The 20919-nt window shown below is 43.7% G+C and overlaps 1 protein-coding gene across 2 annotated transcripts in view; it reads left to right on the plus strand.

Moving 5' to 3' along the window:
* PRPSAP1 (phosphoribosyl pyrophosphate synthetase associated protein 1) overlaps nucleotides 1-20919 on the plus strand; it is a 188928-nt gene that overhangs the window by 67872 nt on the left and 100137 nt on the right. For both annotated transcript variants that reach the window (XM_085616928.1, XM_085616927.1), the window contains exon 2: nucleotides 10103-10155. In XM_085616928.1, coding sequence (XP_085473054.1) covers nucleotides 10103-10155 — 53 coding nt within the window. The remainder of the gene's footprint in view (nucleotides 1-10102; nucleotides 10156-20919) is intronic.

Below are 20919 nucleotides of genomic sequence, written 5' to 3' on the forward strand. Positions count from 1 at the left end.
CATCTTGTTTAACAATGCTTACCTAATTGCAAAACAAGGTAAGCCACTCTCAGACATGGACACCCTATGTAGGGCTATGAAGAAAGCAGGTGTGGATATAGGAGAAAATTATGCAAACCGCGAAAAAGCCACAGAGTTCATAAGATGTGAGGCGGATATACTTCGACAGGACATCAAAAAAATAGTTTCAAATTCTCGCTTCATCTGCATTATTGCTGACGGAAGTACAGATAGTGCAATCACTGAACAGGAAACTGTGCTGGTCAGAGTAGTCAATGGTGGGAAACCCTACACTCTATTTGCAGATCTTGTTCCACTTGAACATGCACATGCTCAAGGAGTTCTGGACGGTATAGTTAAAGGAATTAAAAGGTTATCTTTGGATTTAGTAGATATAAGGTCTGCAGAACATCCAGGTCCATCACTAATAGCTGTCAATTTCGATGGTGCTGCAGTTATGATGGGATCTAAGGGAGGGGTTGCAGCACTCCTAAAGAAAGACATTCCTTTTCTTCTTCCGTTCCATTGTGTAGCTCACAAGCTTCAGCTTGGGATTCTAGATGCTGTAAAATCCCATCCCTCTATTTGTCAGTTTGAGCAAACTTTGAAATGGATTTTCAAATTCTATTGGTATAGTCCTAAGAGGCGAAGAGATGCCAAAGAAATTTCAAGAATAATTGATGAAAACTTTGCACATTTCACTGATATTAAACAGGTTAGATGGGTTTCCAGCAAAACCAGGGCTTTGGCAGCCATGCAACAAAACCTGCAGACAGTGGTTCTACACTTGGGACAGGTCGCAGCTGGTAGTGATGATTCTGCTGCGAAGGCAAAAAAGTACCTCTCAGTTGTTACTAGTTTTACATTTATAAAAAACCTTTACAGTCTGAGAGATGTTCTGAAGCCAGTGTCTCAGCTTTCAGAATTCTTTCAGTCTAATGAACTGCTTTTATTGCATGTTCCACCTGCTGTAGAGAGGTGTGCGTTGACCCTAGTAGGCCTAAAGAGTGAGCTGGGTGAATATATGCAGCAGTTTAAAAAACTGTACCACCCTGAAGAAAAGAAGTTTGGACACATTTCTACTGATGGCTGGGAAATAAATTTATCAGGACACTGCCCACCAGCAGCAACAGTCCAAAGTGACAGTGAACTCATTGACAGTATGATTAAGTACATTGATAAGAGGTTTGAAAATTTTAATAGCATGCCAGTTCAAGGTTTTCAGGCATTTGATTATACACTGTGGCCAGAAAGTAGAGAGGAGCTCTATACATATGGGCTCTCTGATATTGAGGCAATTGTACAACATTTTGAGGTACTTTTCACCACAGACGAGAGGTTAGCAATTGTAGAGGAGTTTTGTGGACTTAAAACCCATATGAAAAGCTTTCAGACCAAAGGTATTCCTGTATTGCCTGCATATTCCACCCTGCTAGCAACAAAACCTTACTCGTTGACTAATATATTAAAGCTTGTGGAGATGATGTTCACATTCAGTGTATCTACAGCAGAAGCTGAACGTGTGTTTTCTGCCATGAATATCATTAAGAATCCACTAAGAACACGGTTAAATCAAGATGTTCTCCAAGACCTAATGCTTCTTAAGGTAGAAGGACCCAACTTTGAGGATTATGACCCCAGCAGAGCTATTGATCTCTGGCTTACAACAGGAGGCACAAAGCATGTGTGCGGACATAAAAGGCCACATCTATCATAACTGTTGAAGTACTAGTTTTAGAGCAGATTCCTGTGCCATGCAAGATCGTTTATTGTTGTATTTCTATATGTTTGGATGAAAAGGGATTTATAATATCGCTTGACAAGTTTTCCTTTAGCATTATTATTGCACAGCATTCAATGGTTTACTGATTTTAATAAAGCAAACATATATTAATGTTTCTCTGTCAGCCGGAGCCCTTTGGTTTGTTGTGGAACGGGGGTAGGTGGGACAAGTGGATTTTACAGGACATGTAGATCTCAGTGGCATTTTGTCCCTTGGACAACTAGATTATTTGGAAAATTCCATACCCCTGATAGTGCCTTCTTAACTTTATCAAAAGCTCTTTGACACTCCTCAGTGTAAATCACTTTCCTGGACTGCTTCTTGGTGGTCAAAGCAGTCACTGGAGCTACTATACTTGCATTGTTCAACACAAAATTACTGTAATCACCGGTGAGTCCAAAAAAAGCTCTCTGGGTAGTAGGCACTTCCTACTCCATCACAGACAAAATCTTGGCAACCAGCGGGTGTATCTTACTGTTCCCCTGCCCAAGATAGACGAGAGGACTACCCCACCTGACACTTGGCCAGCTTGAAGGTCAATATTGCCTCTTATATCCTATCCAGAACCTTTCCTAGGTGTCTAAGGTGGTCTTGCGTTGAATTGCTAGCAGAGGTGCACCACTTTTACAAATGTAATTCTGATTCCAGATATATCCACAATATTCTGGTAGTAGTTGAGATTCTTTTCTTTAACGTTGTATTGTCAATATATATCAAAAAAAGGTCAGCCAACGTGTTTCGTCCACATACCTGTGGACTTCTGTAGGGCACAAAGAGAATAAGGAATACGTCTAGGAAGCGCCATGTCTCAAACGTCTGAAATTGGCTTGAAGCGCCATGATTTATGCTTGCTCCACACCAGTCACAGTTTTGGATGAGGGGCGGATCCTTTGCCCTCTTCTATTGACTTCTAAGGAATAAGCACAGACAGGTTGCTAAAATAGATGTACCCTGATATAGCTGGGGACTTCTTAATCCTCACGATTGTCTCTTATTGAATGGATCTCTTTTTGAGAAATACATATATTTCCAACGACCAAAGAAGAATGGACCTCAGTAATTCTTTCTCTCATGTGAGGACAGATATTCCTTATTCTCTTTGTGCCCTAAAGAAGTCCACATCAATGTGGACGAAACACGTTGGCTGACCTTTTTTTGATATGTATTAACAATGCAACAATAAAGAGAAGAATCTCTACTACTACCGGAAAATTGTGGATATATCTGGAATCAGAATTACCTTTGTAGGAGTAGTGCACCTCTGCTTGCTTTGTTTCTGTTTTCACCTAACCTAGGTTGGCAGTCGTTGGTAGAATGTGCTTGCAGTGTGTGCACACCTTGTTATATTGAAATTGTTTGATTCAACAATAATTTTTGTCTTGGGAGATGTCCGTTGTATGTGTGGCATCGGTTTGGTCCATTGTTTGTTGCTGTTGTCTTACTTTAACTGCCATGAATTGCCGAACCCTTCAAAGTCATCCAGGTAGGCCACACAAAACTCTTCCAGCCCTGTGAAAACATGACTCAACAGGCACTGAAAAGTTGCAGGAGCATTCATTAGCCGAAAGGGCATCACCTTGAACTGATCTAACCTCTCTGGCATAGATAATGCAGTCTTCTGCTTGGCATCTGGTGCCAAAGCAATCTTCCAGAACCCACTGGTCCGATATATTAAATATCTTGCAGACCCAACCAATGCATCCGCTCTTGGGATTGGATGGATATCTATTTTGTTTACCTTATTGAAGGCTTGGTAGTCTGCACCGAACCACAAGTCTGTATACCCTTGCTTTGGCACTAGCATCACAGGACTGAACCACAGACTGCGAGATCTTTCAAGGACCCCCAGGTCTAACATTTTAGCAACTTTTGCCTTAATGTACCCTAAAACCCAGTCAGACATTCTGTACATCCTGCCCATCACTGGTAGACTGTTCCTTGTGTCATGCTCACAGATGTTTGTTAACCATTTAGTCAGTGAGAAGAGGTTGGCTAGCTGTCCTTTCACCTCTCTACATTCCCTTTGCTGTTCAGGCGTCAACTTGGGGCCTAGCTGATCCTCTCCCACAGTGCCATCCCTCATGTCCCTATGCAGCAAGTCCGTAAGAGACTTGCTGTTTTTCTCAACTGCCATAGCCATGACATTCACTGTTTAATCTCTCCTGAAGTAAGGCTTCAGCCTGTTCACATGCAACAGCCACTTGGCTTCTCTTGTGGGACACGTGTCCACTAAGCAGTTAACCTCAGAAAGCTTCTGAGCTACCTTGTATGGCCCACACTATTTGTCCTACAAAGCCCTGGAATGAATAGGCTTTACCACCACAACCTCCTGACCTTACTGATACACAATGCACTGAGTGCAACACAGTTTGTGAATTAATTGAGTACGAGGCACAGACTCGCAGTGTTTCTATAGTTTATTATAGTGACAAAAAAACTTCTGCATTGCACAGATGTGACTGAGAGCAGTGTGTGTGTGGAAAAATTGATTCTACATACGAGTGAACACTGCCTGACTGAGTTCATGTTGATGGTGCATAGAAGTGTGCATAGTGTGTGGCTGCATACGTTTGTACACTGATTGCCTGTATTTATTTTAAATACTGGGGATTTCTGGCGGGGGGCATGTATGTCGTGACTGCATAGAAATGTACACCAATATCATGTGTGCCTGCTTATGCCAACAAGTCCTCCCCCCTTCACAGTGTTGTTTTTGTGTTTGCATATGTTTTGGACGGATGAAGGAGTTAGGCGAATTGTCTGTACATATGTTGATCTTGTATGAATTGGCGTGTGTGTGTGTGAGGTGCATAATTTGTGACCTCACACTACTAAAATCTACATTGTAGTGTTTGTCTGTGTATAACGCAGGCTGAGTGGATGCAAATGTGACGGTTTGTTTCTGTGTGCATGTGCATAGCCTGTGCGCCTTTTGCCTCTGTGTTGGTTATGTAGAGCTCAGTATGAGTGAATGAGCGTGTGAGAGGCATCCTAAATGTACATGCGTTTGTATAGTGTGAACAAATAGACACACATTTTGAGTGGTCAGTGCACGGGTGTGAGAGAAACGGATATTAAAAATATTTGCCCCAGTCTGAACACAATTATTCAATAGATGAATCGATCGAGTTCAATATGAAATTCATCATTATGTCAGCATGTGTGAATTGATTGATACTTATTTCATACTCTTTGAGAAGGTAAGTGGATGAGGGACTGTTCTCAGAGTGTTTGAGTGCAGGTATAAACGCGTGCATGTATGTGTCGGAGAGAGCTTGTGCCGCACTTCTTGTCGATGTGCGTGATGCAAAGTGCGTAGGAGACCTAACATTGGTGCTGTGTTATGATATTCATTTGCTACTGCACTTGTGCCCTGGCGGCAGTACACCATCACCCATTGATTAATTTTATTATGAAGATGGAGCTCTGCCACCTCTTTTAAAGGTTTGTGTTGCCCTTTGGGCTTTGAAGAGGTCAATTTTAGAGCCGGCCTCTGCAGTTTTTTGTGGTTTGGATGCCTGTTTGATGAGCCAAACTCTCCTGTTGAAATCAAAAACTTGCATCCGGAAACGCCTACATAATAGGTGTACGATGGGTAGAGCATAATGTCATCTGATTGAAAAACAAAAGCTAACATTTACTGTACCTTGGTTATACAAAGTATCTGTGTATCATGGTTTATATACTAACAGCTTTGGACTTTGCACGCTCTACCTATTTATGTTACGGCAACATCTGGCAATAATTAATTAGCACATGCAAGTTGGCCAGAGGTGCTATGAAAAGCCCACCAAGATTTCCTCTAGGAACGTTACTGCCATAATCCATACTGTTGGAAAAGATTGAAGGATGCTGATGATAAATGTGTGCCATGACCCAGCCTCGAAGCAGTCTGTTTCCTTGATTTTTATCAGTCGGCGGCTTCCTCCTGGGCTTCATGTTTCTGTCCTTGTTGTGAAGCATGGACCAAATACAGTTTCCTGTTTGCGTTCAGTGTCTTTTTTGCAGTTAATTTTACTTTTTTAGTTTTTGACATTTGCATGTCTCTGCAGTACATGTCCCGCCTTCCTCCTACTCCCTTGTATAGCTTTCCCCATCCCTCTCTCCTCCCATTATCCTTTGTTGGTGGTTTTTCCTGCTGTCCTTTGCTGCTCCCATTGCTGTTCCCCACATCTGTGTTGTGTTTGCTTCCCACGTCCCTCCTTCTGTCTGTTCTTGCTGCTCCCTCCTCTCCCGCACCTCCCGTTTTGGCATTGGTTTGTTTGTCTTGCTATAATGCCCCCTTTGGCCCTCCTGTCTGCCACAAAAAAAAAAAGAATTCACAAGGCAAAACAGCCCCAGCAGAGCATTGCAAGCTGTTTTGCAACGCGGCTTAAAAGTAAACAAAAAGAGCACTGTGTCACGGTCAACGCTGGTCACACCATAGTGCTTTGTTTTTATTAATTTTAAGCCGTGCAACAACTAAAAACAAGCATTAAAAATGCAATAGGTCTCGCCTTTGATTACGTTAAAGCCATTTGCTTTGCTAATGGTATTTTATTGCAAAGCAAATGGCTATAACTTAATCAAAGGCGAGACCTATTCGGGAATTTTGTAAAATGAACTATCTGACAATCTTGCTGGTGTAAATTAAAGGCCGCAGTATTGTAAGCTTTTTTGTAACACAACACATTTAAATGCCTGTAAAAGAACTGAAAAAATGTTTTAAAATGTATTAGATCATTTCTGATAGGATCAAAACAATCCAGACACATTATTACTTCATGATGTTCAAACTATAGATGTTTGCTGCAACCCAATTTCCATACATTATAATCTGTGCCCTATATAGTTTTATTAGTAAAAGTGGATGTCATTACGAATTTGGCAGCCAGTTCAGTGGAAACGCACTACCGGCTACATACAACACCTTTACCACTCGACTACTGAATTGTCTAGGGTTGTCATTGGCTATACTTATTCTTTAATTGGCTTTACTTATGCTGGGATTTTTCACAATCCCGATTACTTCAGTGATGTAACATTGATGGCAGCAGGACTTTCAGTGGGATGAAAAAACTGGGGCGTCTCTCATAGGACTGTGCCAGGCGCGCAACACCCATTGGGCTCACCGGGCTTCAGCCCCCCTCACCCCCCCCCCCCTGTTGTGTGTGCCAGCCCGTGCTGAGTTAGCTGGCGACCGTCGAATTGCAGCCCCACCCGAGTACTTCACAGGTCTTTTAAAGACAATTTACTTGTTAATGAGGCTTGTGTTGTATTCTCACCCCTTATTAGAGCCACTCTGCCTCTGGCTGGAAGAAAAAGCCCGCCCGAAATCTTTTTAAACTCCCAACGACCCCCCCACCTTCCCCCCCCGAAATTTGTCTCTAGTTGCCTGCCTGACTGTGGCTGCTGTAAATAAGGGCGGGGCTCAACACACTAAAGCTAAGAATCTGTGCTTAGCATTTTGCTGCTTGTGTACATTTATTCAGACATATAAAACAACAAGTAACATTACACCTACAACAAGCCAGGACTATTGGCTTTGTCAATGGGTATTAGTTGCATAAGATAGATGGGCAACAACTATCACTTCAATGTATAGAATATTGAAAATGCTAGCCGCTGTTGTGGGCGAAGTTGTGGCATAAGGCCAGAACAGCCGACCTTCGAGCTGAGAAAACATGTCCGAGCCCGACGTCCTGTGATTCAAAAAATTAATATGCCCTAGTGTAATGTAGCTGGTGTTTATGTAAAGCGCTCCACGTTTTCGCTATACAAAGGGAAAAACGAGTCTCTTAGAAGTTATATCAAAGACAGAGACGCGTTGTTCTATTGCAGAGTTACGTTTTTTTTTTTTTTTGACCCTGACGATAAAAATGGAGAGTCCGATAGGAACCTGTTTCAGCACCTGCCTTTAAAAACTGCCACTGCTGAGCACCGGCAGCACCCGGCTTAAAGCCCTGGATGGCAGCAACCACACTGCGAAAATGGTTCCAGCCCCAGTGCATTCACTCTCCGCATCCGTTCTCCCCCTTCTCACGCCGTCTGTATTCCTTCCCCTCAGACCCCACGGAAGACAGACAACTGCAGATTTAATCGTAACTCTCCCTTTCTTCTCTATTCCCATCCCCAGCGCCCTCTCAAGCAAGTGCATGATCTGACCCCTGGATTTCATTTTGTCAAAGGCTAACGCGTTTTATCTTTACTCTCTCAAACCGACTCCGAGGGGCATCCGTGTGCCCGGTTCCACATATGGTAAAGGTCAGTCTGCTAAAGCAAAACACAGATCGTTTCAAAGCCCGCGTTTTACATTTCACCCTAACCGCAGGCCATATGCAATCCCGATTCTTTTCCTCGTTGTACCGAGCGCATTTAATAGAAGGATTCTCTTTGAAATGCAGTGTTACTTTTCTCGTGCGTCTTCTTTCATTTCCACCTCAAAACTCGGAGTTGCGTAACAGCGCTGTGTCATTCCCAAAGAAAGCAGTTTTGAAAACACGAATGAGTATAATGTTGCCTGTTAAAACTACAAGAGTGAATTATGCTCCTATCTGACGTAAAATAAAATCTATGGGCAAAGAAAAAGACCCCAAGCGTGAGAAAGGAAGTCATCCCCGTCTGCATGTGGTCCCGCTGCCATTATGTGTAAATCTTACCTCTTCCAGAATGGTCCGTGTGTGTAACAGGGTCGCAACGAAACCGCTGCAGCAAAGCGGGCCCTAACCCTTCGGGGGCCCCATCCATCCCAAGACCAATTAATATTTTAAAGTGATGGGAGGTTCACATTCTGGGGGGGGGGTGGGGGGAAGGGAGTGACATTTTACATTAAGTCTCTGCAGCCGGACCCAATATGCCATTGCCATTCGAGGAGATAGATGCGCAAGGGCTCGCAAAATGGAGGCTGTTAATATGCTCGGCACCTTCTCTCATTTTATTAAGTCAGGGAAAAAAAGTACAAGCAGTTAATGAGATGATTCCACTGCTCTCTCTGTCGGTAATGAGGTCTTCGTTGGGTAAATGGAAGCAGCTCATAATGACGCTTTCTGTTTTCTCTCCATTATTGTTGTCGCTGTTCATTCAGCCTCGCCATCTATGACCAGGCATGAGCAGGATCACGGATACCGTTCTTTTCCAGCCTGAGCGGACCCCCAGGGGCGCCCGGCCTCTGGCCCCAGCCTTGGACTCCCCTTCAGCGGGGCAAGTCCGTCAGCGACAAGCGGACCCCAATATGGAACGCTTGAAGGCTTGCGTGTTGTTAATAGAACTGAAGGGAACCGTGCATCACCGGCAGGGCACACCACACAAAACAAGAACAAGGAGGTGTTTACTAAAAGACGGTGTCTCTCTCAGTGAGGCGACCTGTTGGTTTGTGTATTGTCTCTTCCAACGCGTCTCTCGTCACCTCCCCTCCCCCACGTCCTGTACCTTCACTGGCAACGCTTTACAGTCAATTTAACCGTTAAGCACTGTTGTGTGTTTTGATGTTCCTAAGATGGCACCAGTTAAAAAAACAAAAAACACATGTGCCATAAACTTTACACCGGGAGGTGCAGGACAGAGCCGACAAGAAAACCTTTAACAACATCCAGCAAACAGACTCCCCGGAGACTTCTCCAAACAAGCATGCAAACACTCGCTCCAATGAGCATAATCAAAGGTTGCTGACTTTTTTTTTTTCCTCAATATTTGTTGCTTTTAGTAAGTCGCGCAGCATGCCGCGCTGCTTATTAAAAGCATAAAATATTGAAAAATACAGTTTGCCAAGCCCAAAAAAAGTCCCCAGAGTGTCACGCCGCCAGTTCAGCATCCAGTCCTACGCGTGGACATTTCTGTCCGTCCGCGTGCACGTCTAGCTCGGAATCTGTATAGAATCCAAAAGGCCCTCGCATTGCCAGCGCAGCGCATGCGCACTGCTAACGCCAGGCGAGACCTAAAAAACATTGACAGCGCTAATAGGTCTTCCATAGGTAAAACCTATTGGCTTTGCCATTGCTTGTTCTCTTTACTGACTTTTATGTGCTGGTATGGTATTGTCTTATCTCTCCTTTTGGAATATATTTGTTGATGTTTGAGTGCCGGACACAGTATGTAAACCATTGGTGTTTAACAGTGTTCTACTGTTGCAAAATAGGTCCTCTGTTGGCGGTCGAGCACCTCCTTCCTGAGAGACTGAACTTATGGAATCTGTTCAGTATTATCTTTTGTGCTTCCCTTCACTTGCTTTGGCATTAGACACCTTGCGTTCCATAGTAAACATTTGTGTTCTTGTGTGAAAACAGACAAGGCCAGTATTGTTAAAAGAAGCCTAATCTGTTTGCATCTTTTTTCTTGCACTAGGCGCATGGGTATCGAGCTGGGAAAAGCTGTGGTGTACCAGGAGGATAATGGAGGTGAGAGCAAGTCATTCAACTAATACTTCTTTTCAGTTTTATGTTTCGGGTGCCTGTGAAAATAACCTATTGGCTGTACCAAGGATACTCCCTAAATCTGTAAAATAGACCAGTGCCCTTGATCTGTCTACCTTCTGAAAATCACGGATTTTAATCTATGGTCACTTAGTGTACTTTGTGTACTATTTGTAACTTTTTGTATCCATTTCAGAGTCATACATAGTGCATGAGAATAAGGCAAATAATAAGCGTTTTTGCCTGTTCCTGGCAGTAACAGCTATTAAGCACCCTCTTCGTAGTTTAAAACAAAAGCACAGGTGCACCACACAACAAGATTTAATCAATAAGAACAGTTATGAAGTCTATATCCAAAAAAAGAAGAAAGTTCTTCAATTTTTCCTTTTTATTCCATTTTCATTTTACATAGAAAAAACAGTCCAGTTCTAATGACTCAATACACAGTACAACTGACGCGTTTCGTCCTAGTGCAGGACTTCTTCAGTGCACTAGATGATGGTGGAGTCTAATACTTCCATGAGCTGTAAGGTCATAGAGAATTCTGCTTGTGAGCTGTTTCCCGTTCGGCAAATTATTATAACAAGACTTTGAAGCCATCTGTATAAAGGCCACGACTAGTCAATAACTACAAAGCACGACCCACAATGATGGGATCCAAACTTGACAGGTTCGATTTTTTGGGATATGGACTTCATAACTGTTCTTATTGATGAAATCTCGTTGTGTGGTGCACCTGTGCTTTTGTTTTAAATTGTTGGGTTCCTGAGGGAACTAGCACTGTGACGGTGGGTGCTATTCGGTGTGCACGCGGACCCTTGCAAGTATAGAAGGAACAATACTGTTGGAGCAATAATAGGTTAGGTGCTGGCAACGAGAAGGTTCCACTGTTCACATTTTTTATGACCCTCTTCGTAGTTATTGGCCTGAGCCATAAGGTAGAGTGCATTACAAGAGGGGATAAGACAAAGAAATTCAGTCAATGAGGGGATGGGTTACTTTCGTCTTGTTTTGGAGTTTGTATCGTGCTGTTCAGTTCTGGAAATTAACCTTTCTCAATGATTTGTCTAAGTAACCATAAGAGATGTATAATTGGTGTGATAATTATAAGGTTGTAAGGAAGCGGACGTATTACAGGTTACCCCCACGCACACTACTTTCCCCATTTGGACTACAGCTGCTGATTTTTCGACTCAGTGTAGTGAGGCCTGCTAACCAGACTTAAGTGCCAGTGTTCTAACCCCTTAGAAAGTATATGTTGAATTGACTACCCCCCAATTGGTATTAGCTGACTTACTGATCAGTCCCTAATATATGGTACCAGGGGTACACAGGGCATTTTAGACAGATTGTCCCCACTCAAGACTGCAGCACTGGTTGTGCTACCCTGTGTGGGACAAAGTACAAAATAGCCCCCAGCCTGCCATTGCACTCTGGAAGAGCAGTTTTAAACTGCTAGTTCAGCTTTGCTACTTAAACAGATGCAACGCCTCCACTTCCCTTAACAATATATGTTAGTCACTCCTAAGGAAGGCCTATGGAGCCCTGAGGCAGCGAGCAAGATATTATAAAGTAGGACATATGCTTTTTTTATTTGTCCTGATAGCAACAATCCCAAATTGTGGTTTTGCTGTGGAAAAGTTAGTAGCCCCATTGGCTAACATAGAGTTACCGGCTGACCCCTCTGCTCGGCTAATTTCTATATGGGATTACTACAATGGGTGCTTCAGGGTATCCAATTAATTGTGGCATTAAATCTGACTTGATGCCCAAGTTAAATGTAATGTCACTTTAAAGGAAAGGCAACTTTTAGAAAGTTGCCACTCTGCAGCCCAGTTTGTCTAGTGGCCCCACATGGCTACTGGCCACCAGACACTGTTTTGCCCTCCTGGGGAGTAGTGTGAATGTCTCCCAGGCTTCGGAACAATGGTACTACTATATACACAGAGGAGCAAGAGAGGTAAACATACCAAGGACGCCCTCCACTCAACTAATCACATTATACACAAAAGCCCTTGGTATGGCACACACATCAAATCCTTATTATACAAGTTTTCATGGTACACTTCATCGATATCTAAGATAGTGCTGTCTCTAGTGTACATCTAAAGAGACACCCCTGTATGTGAGTACTGTAAAATCAAACCCCCCAAAAAGTCAGGTGCCGAGTTCAGCTATAAAACACACTTAGAAGAAAACCCTTTCCCCTCGGAGGTCCCCGCAGCGGGAGTAGCAATTTCTTCGTCACAAGAAAAAGTTAAAAATGAGCTTCTCCTCCCTCTGCAGGGACCTTCTGTGGGGTGTTGAGAGGTGTTGTTCACACAATACAAGCAAATAGGTTACACCACACACACAACATGAAGTGCTGCTGATGATATAGTGAGAAAATTGGTGAGAACATGCCAATCGCTCCCTGGTGTTTGCTTACGTGAGGCACTCCCTTTGTTTTTCTTCTAAGGGTATTTTATAGTCACACAGCTATACCATATAATACACCCAAGCCCTCACGGAGTTAATAGCTAAAAGGCGGTGCCATTGGGCACTGTTCCCTAAATGCATCTCTTTTTTAGATCTCACCTGTGAGAGCACATGAGCTCTTGCTTGCTAGTGGTATTGTTTAGAATAAATGGTTTGGAGCCCAGACATTGCTTATCGTTCTTTGGCTTTGTTGTTACTCTTCTTGGCTAAGTTTTCTTAGCTGCCTCCTGCCCAGAGCAGGCTAGTTTTCACTTCATTTTCTTTTGGTGGAGCTTGGTGGAGCTTGGAGCATGCACAGATTGATTCAGCTTAATTATTGTGTCTGCTAATCACGCTGTGATTGAGGTACGTGTTTCAGAACACATCCTCAGTTTCCAGTTCTCTTTCTGCTTTTTTAATTTAAGTTTTCAAACTCCTTTTTGAATATTGTTTAGCTTACTCGTACCTGTACCATAAGCTACTCTGCTCTGCTACTCCACTCCCCTCCACACCACTCTATGCCACTTCACCCACTCCACGCCACTCCATACCTCTCCACTCTACGCCGCTCCACACCTCTCCACTCTACGCCTCTCCACTCTATGCCACTCCACACAATTCAACTTTATGACACTCCTTTACAAGCCTCTTTGTTCCATTCCATGCCACTCTACTCTAGGCCATGGCACTCCACTGTACGCCACTCCACTGTTCACCACTATTGGCCACTCTTCACCCCTCTGTGCCACTCCACGCCACCCTATTAGGCTCTATGCCACTCTACGGCTCTCCACTTCATGCCAGTCTACATCACTATACTCTACTGCATTCCACATAGTGCCACTCATCTCTACTCCATACAGTGCCACTTTACACCACTCTGCTCTACTCAGCTCTTCGCCACACCACTCTTTTACCCTTCTCCACTCTTTTACCCTTCTCCACTCTTTTACCCTTCTCCACTCTTTTACCCTTCGCCACTCTTTTACCCTTCGCCACTCTTTTACCCTTCGCCACTCTTTTACCCTTCGCCACTCTTTTACCCTTCGCCACTCTTTTACCCTTCGCCACTCTTTTACCCTTCGCCACTCTTTTACCCTTCGCCACTCTTTTACCCTTCGCCACTCTTTTACCCTTCGCCACTCTTTTACCCTTCGCCACTCTTTTACCCTTCGCCACTCTTTTACCCTTCGCCACTCTTTTACCCTTCGCCACTCTTTTACCCTTCGCCACTCTTTTACCCTTCGCCACTGCCACTCTTCTGTTCGTTCGCCACTCTAGTCTCCGCCACTCTAGTCTCCGCCACTCTAGTCTCCGCCACTCTAGTCTCCGCCACTCTAGTCTCCGCCACTCTAGTCTCCGCCACTCTAGTCTCCGCCACTCTCCTATGCCTCTACCCTTTTCCACTCTACTCCATTCCTCCACTCTATTCCACGCCTCTACTCTATTCCACTCTACTCCATGCCTCTACTCTAGTTGACTCTGTCCTACGACTCTACTCTATTCCACTTTACTCCACTCTCTTCTACCTCTCTACTCTATTCCACTCTACTCTCTTCTGCGTCTCTACTCTATTCCACTCTACTCTCTTCTACGTCTCTACTCTATTCCACTCTACTCTCTTCTACGTCTCTACTCTATTCCACTCTACTCTCTTCTACGTCTCTACTCTACGCCTTTCTATTCTACACCACTTCACTAGCCTTTAGCAATACTGAACAGCCGCCACAGTGCTGTACAACATGGCTAAAAGACATGGCAAAGCCAATAACTCTTGCCAGTGCTTGTTTTCTTTTCCCCTTTGACACGAATATCCAATGAGGTTAAAAGCTATGATTCTGTCATGAAATGTGCTAAATGTTTGTAGCATTTCTGTAGATTCTGGCTTAGCTGTATGAGCTTGGCTGTCCATTAAGGGTTGGATAAAGACTAATTTGCATGTGGTTAATCCTTCAGTAATGGTGCATGCCTGCTGGAAAAGAAAAACTTAGAATGTGCCCACCATGACACATATTAGTGCTTAGATTCAATCTCATGCATTCTTTATGATTTCTTTGTTCCGGTAATTCACAGCTATAGATGTCGGTTTGAAAAATAAATATTTTGTGATCTGTTTATTGACTTTTTCAAGACCAATAAATACATGAATAACAAAGCCATTCCACATATTTGCATACGGTCGGCAACGATGGCCCAAGATTGTGTAGGAATAGGAAGCCAACAGAACCTTACAGCAGAAATGCGTCGTCCCAAAATGGCAAAGAGAGCCCGTCTTCGAAGTTACAGCAGTGTCTGGTTGTTTTTTTAGCAGCCAATGTTTACACTGTACGGGGATTAAGCCTCAGTCTGCATCTGTGGTTTACTTTGTTAAATCACCAGTTTAGCAACAAAAACGCACTAAGCTCTACACAAGTAATTAATGACACCACTATGTAAAATAAAAGTAAATATGTTGAGTTGAATAAGATTCCAGTGCATTTTCAGAGTTCCACCTTATCCTAGCATGTGATTTGTTCTCATTGTTTTCATAGAAATTTGGTTGACTTGTGAGTTTGAATCTTTGAGATCACACATTCGTCTGTCGAGCTTTTGGGTCTAAAGGTTTTACTTTTTCATCTTGATATAAGATTTGGACAGTTGTTAGTGAGTTGGGTTTGGACTGTTTGCAGTTTCAGCTGAAGTATTTTTTATTTATTTTATTTATAAAGGTTTGTATAGCGCGAACATGACGCTAGAGGGTATCAGAGCAGTGGTGGCTGGTGAAGTTTAGAAGTAGTGGGGCGTGAAAGCATTGTTCACCCCTATCACCTAATAAACGAGTGAAGCAACAACCGTGTGCAAGCACTGGTACTAGGCAGCTGCAGAGAGAATTATAAACACACATGCGCTGTGACACACTCGCTATGACACACATGCTCTGACACAAACACACACACACACACACACACGCCCACGCTCTGACAGAAGGCAAATACGCACTCTAAAACAAGGATACACCCATATGTGCTTTGACACAAGGACACACACGAGCCCTGACACAAGGACACACAAACGCTCTGACACATGCACACAGATTGAATTGTGTGTGGATGTGACGATAACTAATGCTGTGCAGACTGTACACAGGTGGTTTAGTAGACTTCTTCAAAAAGATTAAGTCCCCCACCTTCACAAATACTACTGCCACCAACTGACTGCCACTCCATAGTACGAGTGTGGGGTGGGGGGTCCTTGTCACTGTGCAGGGGACAATGTGTGGCCTACAAATCCCTACACTGTGGACAAAGCCTCTGCGGGACATGAATCTGAGACCGGTTCGGGAAAAATGAAGAGACCTGGTGAGAACGTGTAAAGGACAGCATCAAGCAGGCTGAAAACTACAATAAAGCTTTTAAAAGCCCCCACACACACACCGCCTAGAAGCCTCACATACTAGTGCAGCTCTTTCCGAGGATTACCCTGGCAGAAAATTCCAACTTTCCAAAAAAGCTGCTTTTACTGATCACGCTTCATTTTTCTAAAGTACTGATTGTTTCATTTAATTAACACAGCAGTCAGCAACTTACTTAACTTCCAGCTTGCGACGTGCAGGATTTCTTTCTCAAATCTCGGCCAGCCGGTAACGATAGTCATTCTTTCTCCCTCGAGCCCGCGCTTCCTCCGAGGCTGCTGTGTGGTGATTGGTCACGCTCACGCTGCTAATCTCGGCCTGTGAGTCATGATGCCGCTGGACGGGATACTACAGGGGAGCCAATCACAAGTGCTTGGTGAGGCGCTGCAGGAGAGCGCCCCAGCCACGCCATTGTCTCCGTGTTGGAAAAAGGGAGAGTGGGCGGTCCTGCTCGAAGGCGGGGGGGGAGTGGCTTACCCACTGTTGTGGGTACTGACTGTTTAGACGGCTCCAGGGCCGCCCAAACAGTCAGTACCCACATTAGTGGGCAAGCCACACCCCCCCCTGCCCTCGAGCAGGACCGCCCACCCTCCCTCCCACAACCAGGCACTTCTGCTTTCTCGCAGCGCGAGAAGCAGAAACATAAAATGGTAGTTTTTACCATTTTATGTTTCTGCTTCTTGCACTGCCAGAAAGCAGTGGGGTAACGCCCAAACGCCCCTATGGAGGAGCCACCGCTGTATCAGAGCACCTTACATTACACTAGTTGGATACATTAGACGGTTGAGGTAGACTGTATAAAGGCTTTTCCCTGAATTTTTCTCTTTTCTTCTAATCCAATTTAAAAAGTATAGTTGCAGCCCTGCCTATTGCTTTGTAGTGGTGGATGGACTTTGTGTCTGTCTTTCTGTCTGTGTGTATGCAGGATTTAAAATTCATGTGAAACTCCAAAGCAAATACAACTCAAAATAAGTTTGTAAAGTTCTGCCAGAGTACCTGCTCATATCTTACAATATATAGAGATATCATTCCCAACCCTGCCAAGGTACTGTTTCACTCATGCAGTAAGTAAAAGTAACAAATAAAGTATAATGCAATCATGGATACATCCAGGAAAGTGGGCTAATCTAGTAGATGTGAAAGTGCCCCCTTGTAGTCTATTTCCTGTCACCTATTTATTACTTCTGCAGCTTGTGCCATTGACATTTCACTGTGGACAATTTTTAGAGGGTCAGAGGTTTGGTTAATGCTATTTCTAATGTTGCTTCTTTTCTTAACTGCTTTAAGTGTTGAAGAGAGAGCTTGATTGAAGGTCTGCTTGCTTTTAAGATTGGCTAGGTATACCAGAGCATTTCTGTAAAACTAGAGTAAAGGATTTAGGGGGCATATAAAAAATCCAGCAATTATCAGTATCTAGTATATTAATCTAGTTTAGTAATTGCTGGTGCATTGAAGCCCAGTGCAAACTTTTAAAATCAATTAGGCTCTGCACTATGAGATCCAGTTGTAGACATCCGACAGGCTCTAGGCCTCAAACTCTGCTAAAGAAGCCTCGGCATCCTCCAACCATCGCCCCTCTGCTTTGTTAAAGCTTTGGACTTTGCAGTCATACCCATTTTTTTTTTCTATAAACCTTTTTATTGGATTTTAACATGTTACAAGTCATACAGTAATCAGCTTAATCATTTCGGTAGCACAAATCATACCTATTTGATATGATTCTTCTATGAATGTCCTACCGTTTCCCAATTTTAACAGTGTTTTGCTAATTCTATGTACCTTTTGTTTCATTGGGGAAAGGAGGCCACTTTTAGTTGACTGACTCTGCCTTCCCTTCATATGCTTGCCCCACCCTTTGAAGATTGGCTGAATTAATTAAAAATCTACAAACGTGCCTTTGCAATGTGCATACCGCAGTATAAATTGGCTGCCTGGATTGTAAAACTGGGACGGAGCAGTGAGATGCACATTCCCAACTTCTTAACAGCTAGCAGCCATTAACATCCATATGAATGCAGGAAAAAACAATGAAAAAAACTAGAGATCCCAAGAACCACTGGGAAACAGTCCATCCAATCCACAGCCAGAAATGCCCTTCAAGGTCCTCTGTGGATGCTCCTTCTCCCTTTTTCTTTCTGCAACCACTTCCTAAGGTTTAGAGGTGCAATCTTGTTTACCAGAGTCTATTCCTGAGAGGTAAACAACAATATCAAGAATTTTCCATCTCAGAAAGATATCATCCTACAAAAGAAATGCACCTCGGACGTTTGCAAGACACGTTAAAATCTCAGTGCAATGAGGAATCAAGAGGCATTAAAGTAATCCGTACTTACATGAAACATTTCATAAAGAACATACTAAAATTCAACCTCCAAACGGGTGTGTAGAAAAAGGCATAATGAAAGGGTGAGCTAATCCTAGCCTCCGTGGCTTTAATTGAATTGAAACCTTCTGTTACAATAACTGAGAAATTTTTCATTCTATGTCAGGACCGGAGGCAAGGATTAGGCTAGTTTAAAGCTTCTCCAGCACCAGCGATGCCAGGTTTTGGACTGGTTTCAAATAAAATCTCTTAAATATAGAATCCGAGGACCAGTCTGCCGCATTGATGATATCCTCTAAACAGGCCTCTATAGAGAGAGCCTTCGAAGGCCATAGCTCCTCTCACAGAATGAGCTCCGAATATCGAGGTGTCTGTGCCAGCCTTTTGCATGGCCCACCTGGCAATAGTAGGAGGAGAAACCACTTTAGGAGGTTTAGTGAGGGCAATCAATAGTTTCCATTCCCCCGGAGGCCAGAGATCTTCTGTCGTGGATTCGTAATCCTTTATTGCTTTAACAATGCATAACTTGGGTACAGCAGGGAACATATGGTAAGGGACACTTTTTGAAGTTACATTTTGTTCCTCTCGAAATGTTAAAGGTCACCCCATCTTGAGTGAATACTCTATCTGTTATGTCGAACACTCTCACGTCGGAGACCCGGTGACAAGATATCAAACACAAAAGGTGGCTAATTTTGCCAACATCTGTTTACTTGACCGACATTTGTTTGCAGGCCATGATTTGAAAAGACACAGGACTGTATTAACATCCCAAAGTGTAGAAGATCTGGGACAAGGAGGAAGAGACCATCAAATGCCCCTAAGAAGTTTACAGACCAGACGCTGTTCTTTCAGAATATAGCCTGCAGAAATGGCAGGTCGAAAAGCATTGATGGATCTATTTGCCAATCCCTCTGAAACCAACAAGGCTAGAAAGTTCATTATATATTGACAGTTTCTGCCCCCATGGGATCCAGTTGCCATTGATGATCCAACACAACCATTGAGACCAGGCCGATCGGTATCGTTTGGTTGTACTATCTTGGCGAGTAATTCTAGAGAAATACCTGGGACTTTCCAGCGTTCCCAGTAATCCTCCATGCCATAAGATGGAGAGAGCCTTTTATAACTAGATGGTGACGATTCCCCCGGTGATCCCGGAGAAGATCTGGAAACATGGTTAGACAAATTGGAAAATCTCCAAAAAGTTCCATCGGAACTATAAACCAGACTTGAGATCTCTAAATTAGTGTTATCACTACCAGGTCCGCCTGTTGACACCGAAGTCCGGTGGACAGCCTTATGATCATGGCAGAGAGAGGGAATGCCTATTCCTTCTCCTTCCTCCAATCTTTGAAAAGCTCATCTGTCACCAAAGCATTGGGGTCCAGCCTCCAGCTGCAGTACATGTCCAGTTGGTGATCCAAACGGGAGGCAAACAGGTCCATGGTGAATAGGCCCCACTTGAATTTTATCTCTAGTAACACTTGGGGGTGGAGTTGCCAAAGGCTGACATCCCCCTAGTGATCTGAATGTGAGTCCATTACCTAATTGGGCGTCCCCTGCAAGTGCTCCGCCATTACGGAGATCTGGTTGCCCAGGCAATAGAACCTGAAGTTTAGAACCAAATCTGATAGGGTCTTCGATTTAGTTCCTTTGAGGTGATTGATATAGCGGACTGCTGCTACCTTGTCTTATCTTGAGAAGGACACTACATTGGGCTGTGTCCTTTTTTTCAGCATTTCACTGCAAAGGACCCCGCCATAAGTTCCAGGCAGTTTATATGGAGGGATTGCTCTGCGGAGGACCATTCTTCTCCTGTGGAGAACTCCCTGCAACAAGCACCCCAATCCGAGCCGCTGGTATCTGATTCGATAACCAGATCTGGCTGGGAACCAAAAATGTCACACCTGTTCCAGGCTTCCATATGTGGGATCCACCATTGCAGCTTCTCTTTGACCTCCTCCGAGAGGCGAACCAATTAAGAATATGTGAGACCTGGTTGAAGGTAGAAGATCTTGAGGCATTTTAAGGCCCTATAATGAAGGGGACCTGGGAAGATGGCTTATATGGAGGATGATAGACCCACAATGCGGGAAGTTTGTCTCAGGGTGGTCGTGAGTCTGGCTAAGGTCCTTCTGAGTTTGTGGTTGAGCCTTCCATCTTGGAAGCTCACCAAGATCAGAGTGGCCTGGATTGAGTCTATCATGAACCCCATAAACTGTAAGGTCTGGGAGGGCATAGGAGAACATTTCTTCTCGTTCACCTCAAAGCAGAGAGATTCCAGAAGGTTGATGTTCATTTGGAGATGACTCCATAATCTCTTTGGGCATTATTCCAACAGAAGGATATCGTCTAAATGAATAAACATACATTTTATAAAGCACACGTATGCCCGTGGGCGTCTTGGCACTGCCAGTTAAACCAGACCGTGGAAGGGAAGAAGAAAAAGAGGTAAAGACTGAAGAAGAACTAACCTAAAGATAAAAATATTGGACATCCATTTGATGATCTGCTTCATACAGCTGTGGAAGTTAGCCGCTGAGGCCTTCTGGTTTCCAAAAATGAAAACCACTAT

This window comes from Triturus cristatus, chromosome 7 (assembly GCF_964204655.1).
Source record: "Triturus cristatus chromosome 7, aTriCri1.1, whole genome shotgun sequence".
In the NCBI taxonomy this organism is placed as follows: Eukaryota; Metazoa; Chordata; class Amphibia; order Caudata; family Salamandridae; genus Triturus; species Triturus cristatus.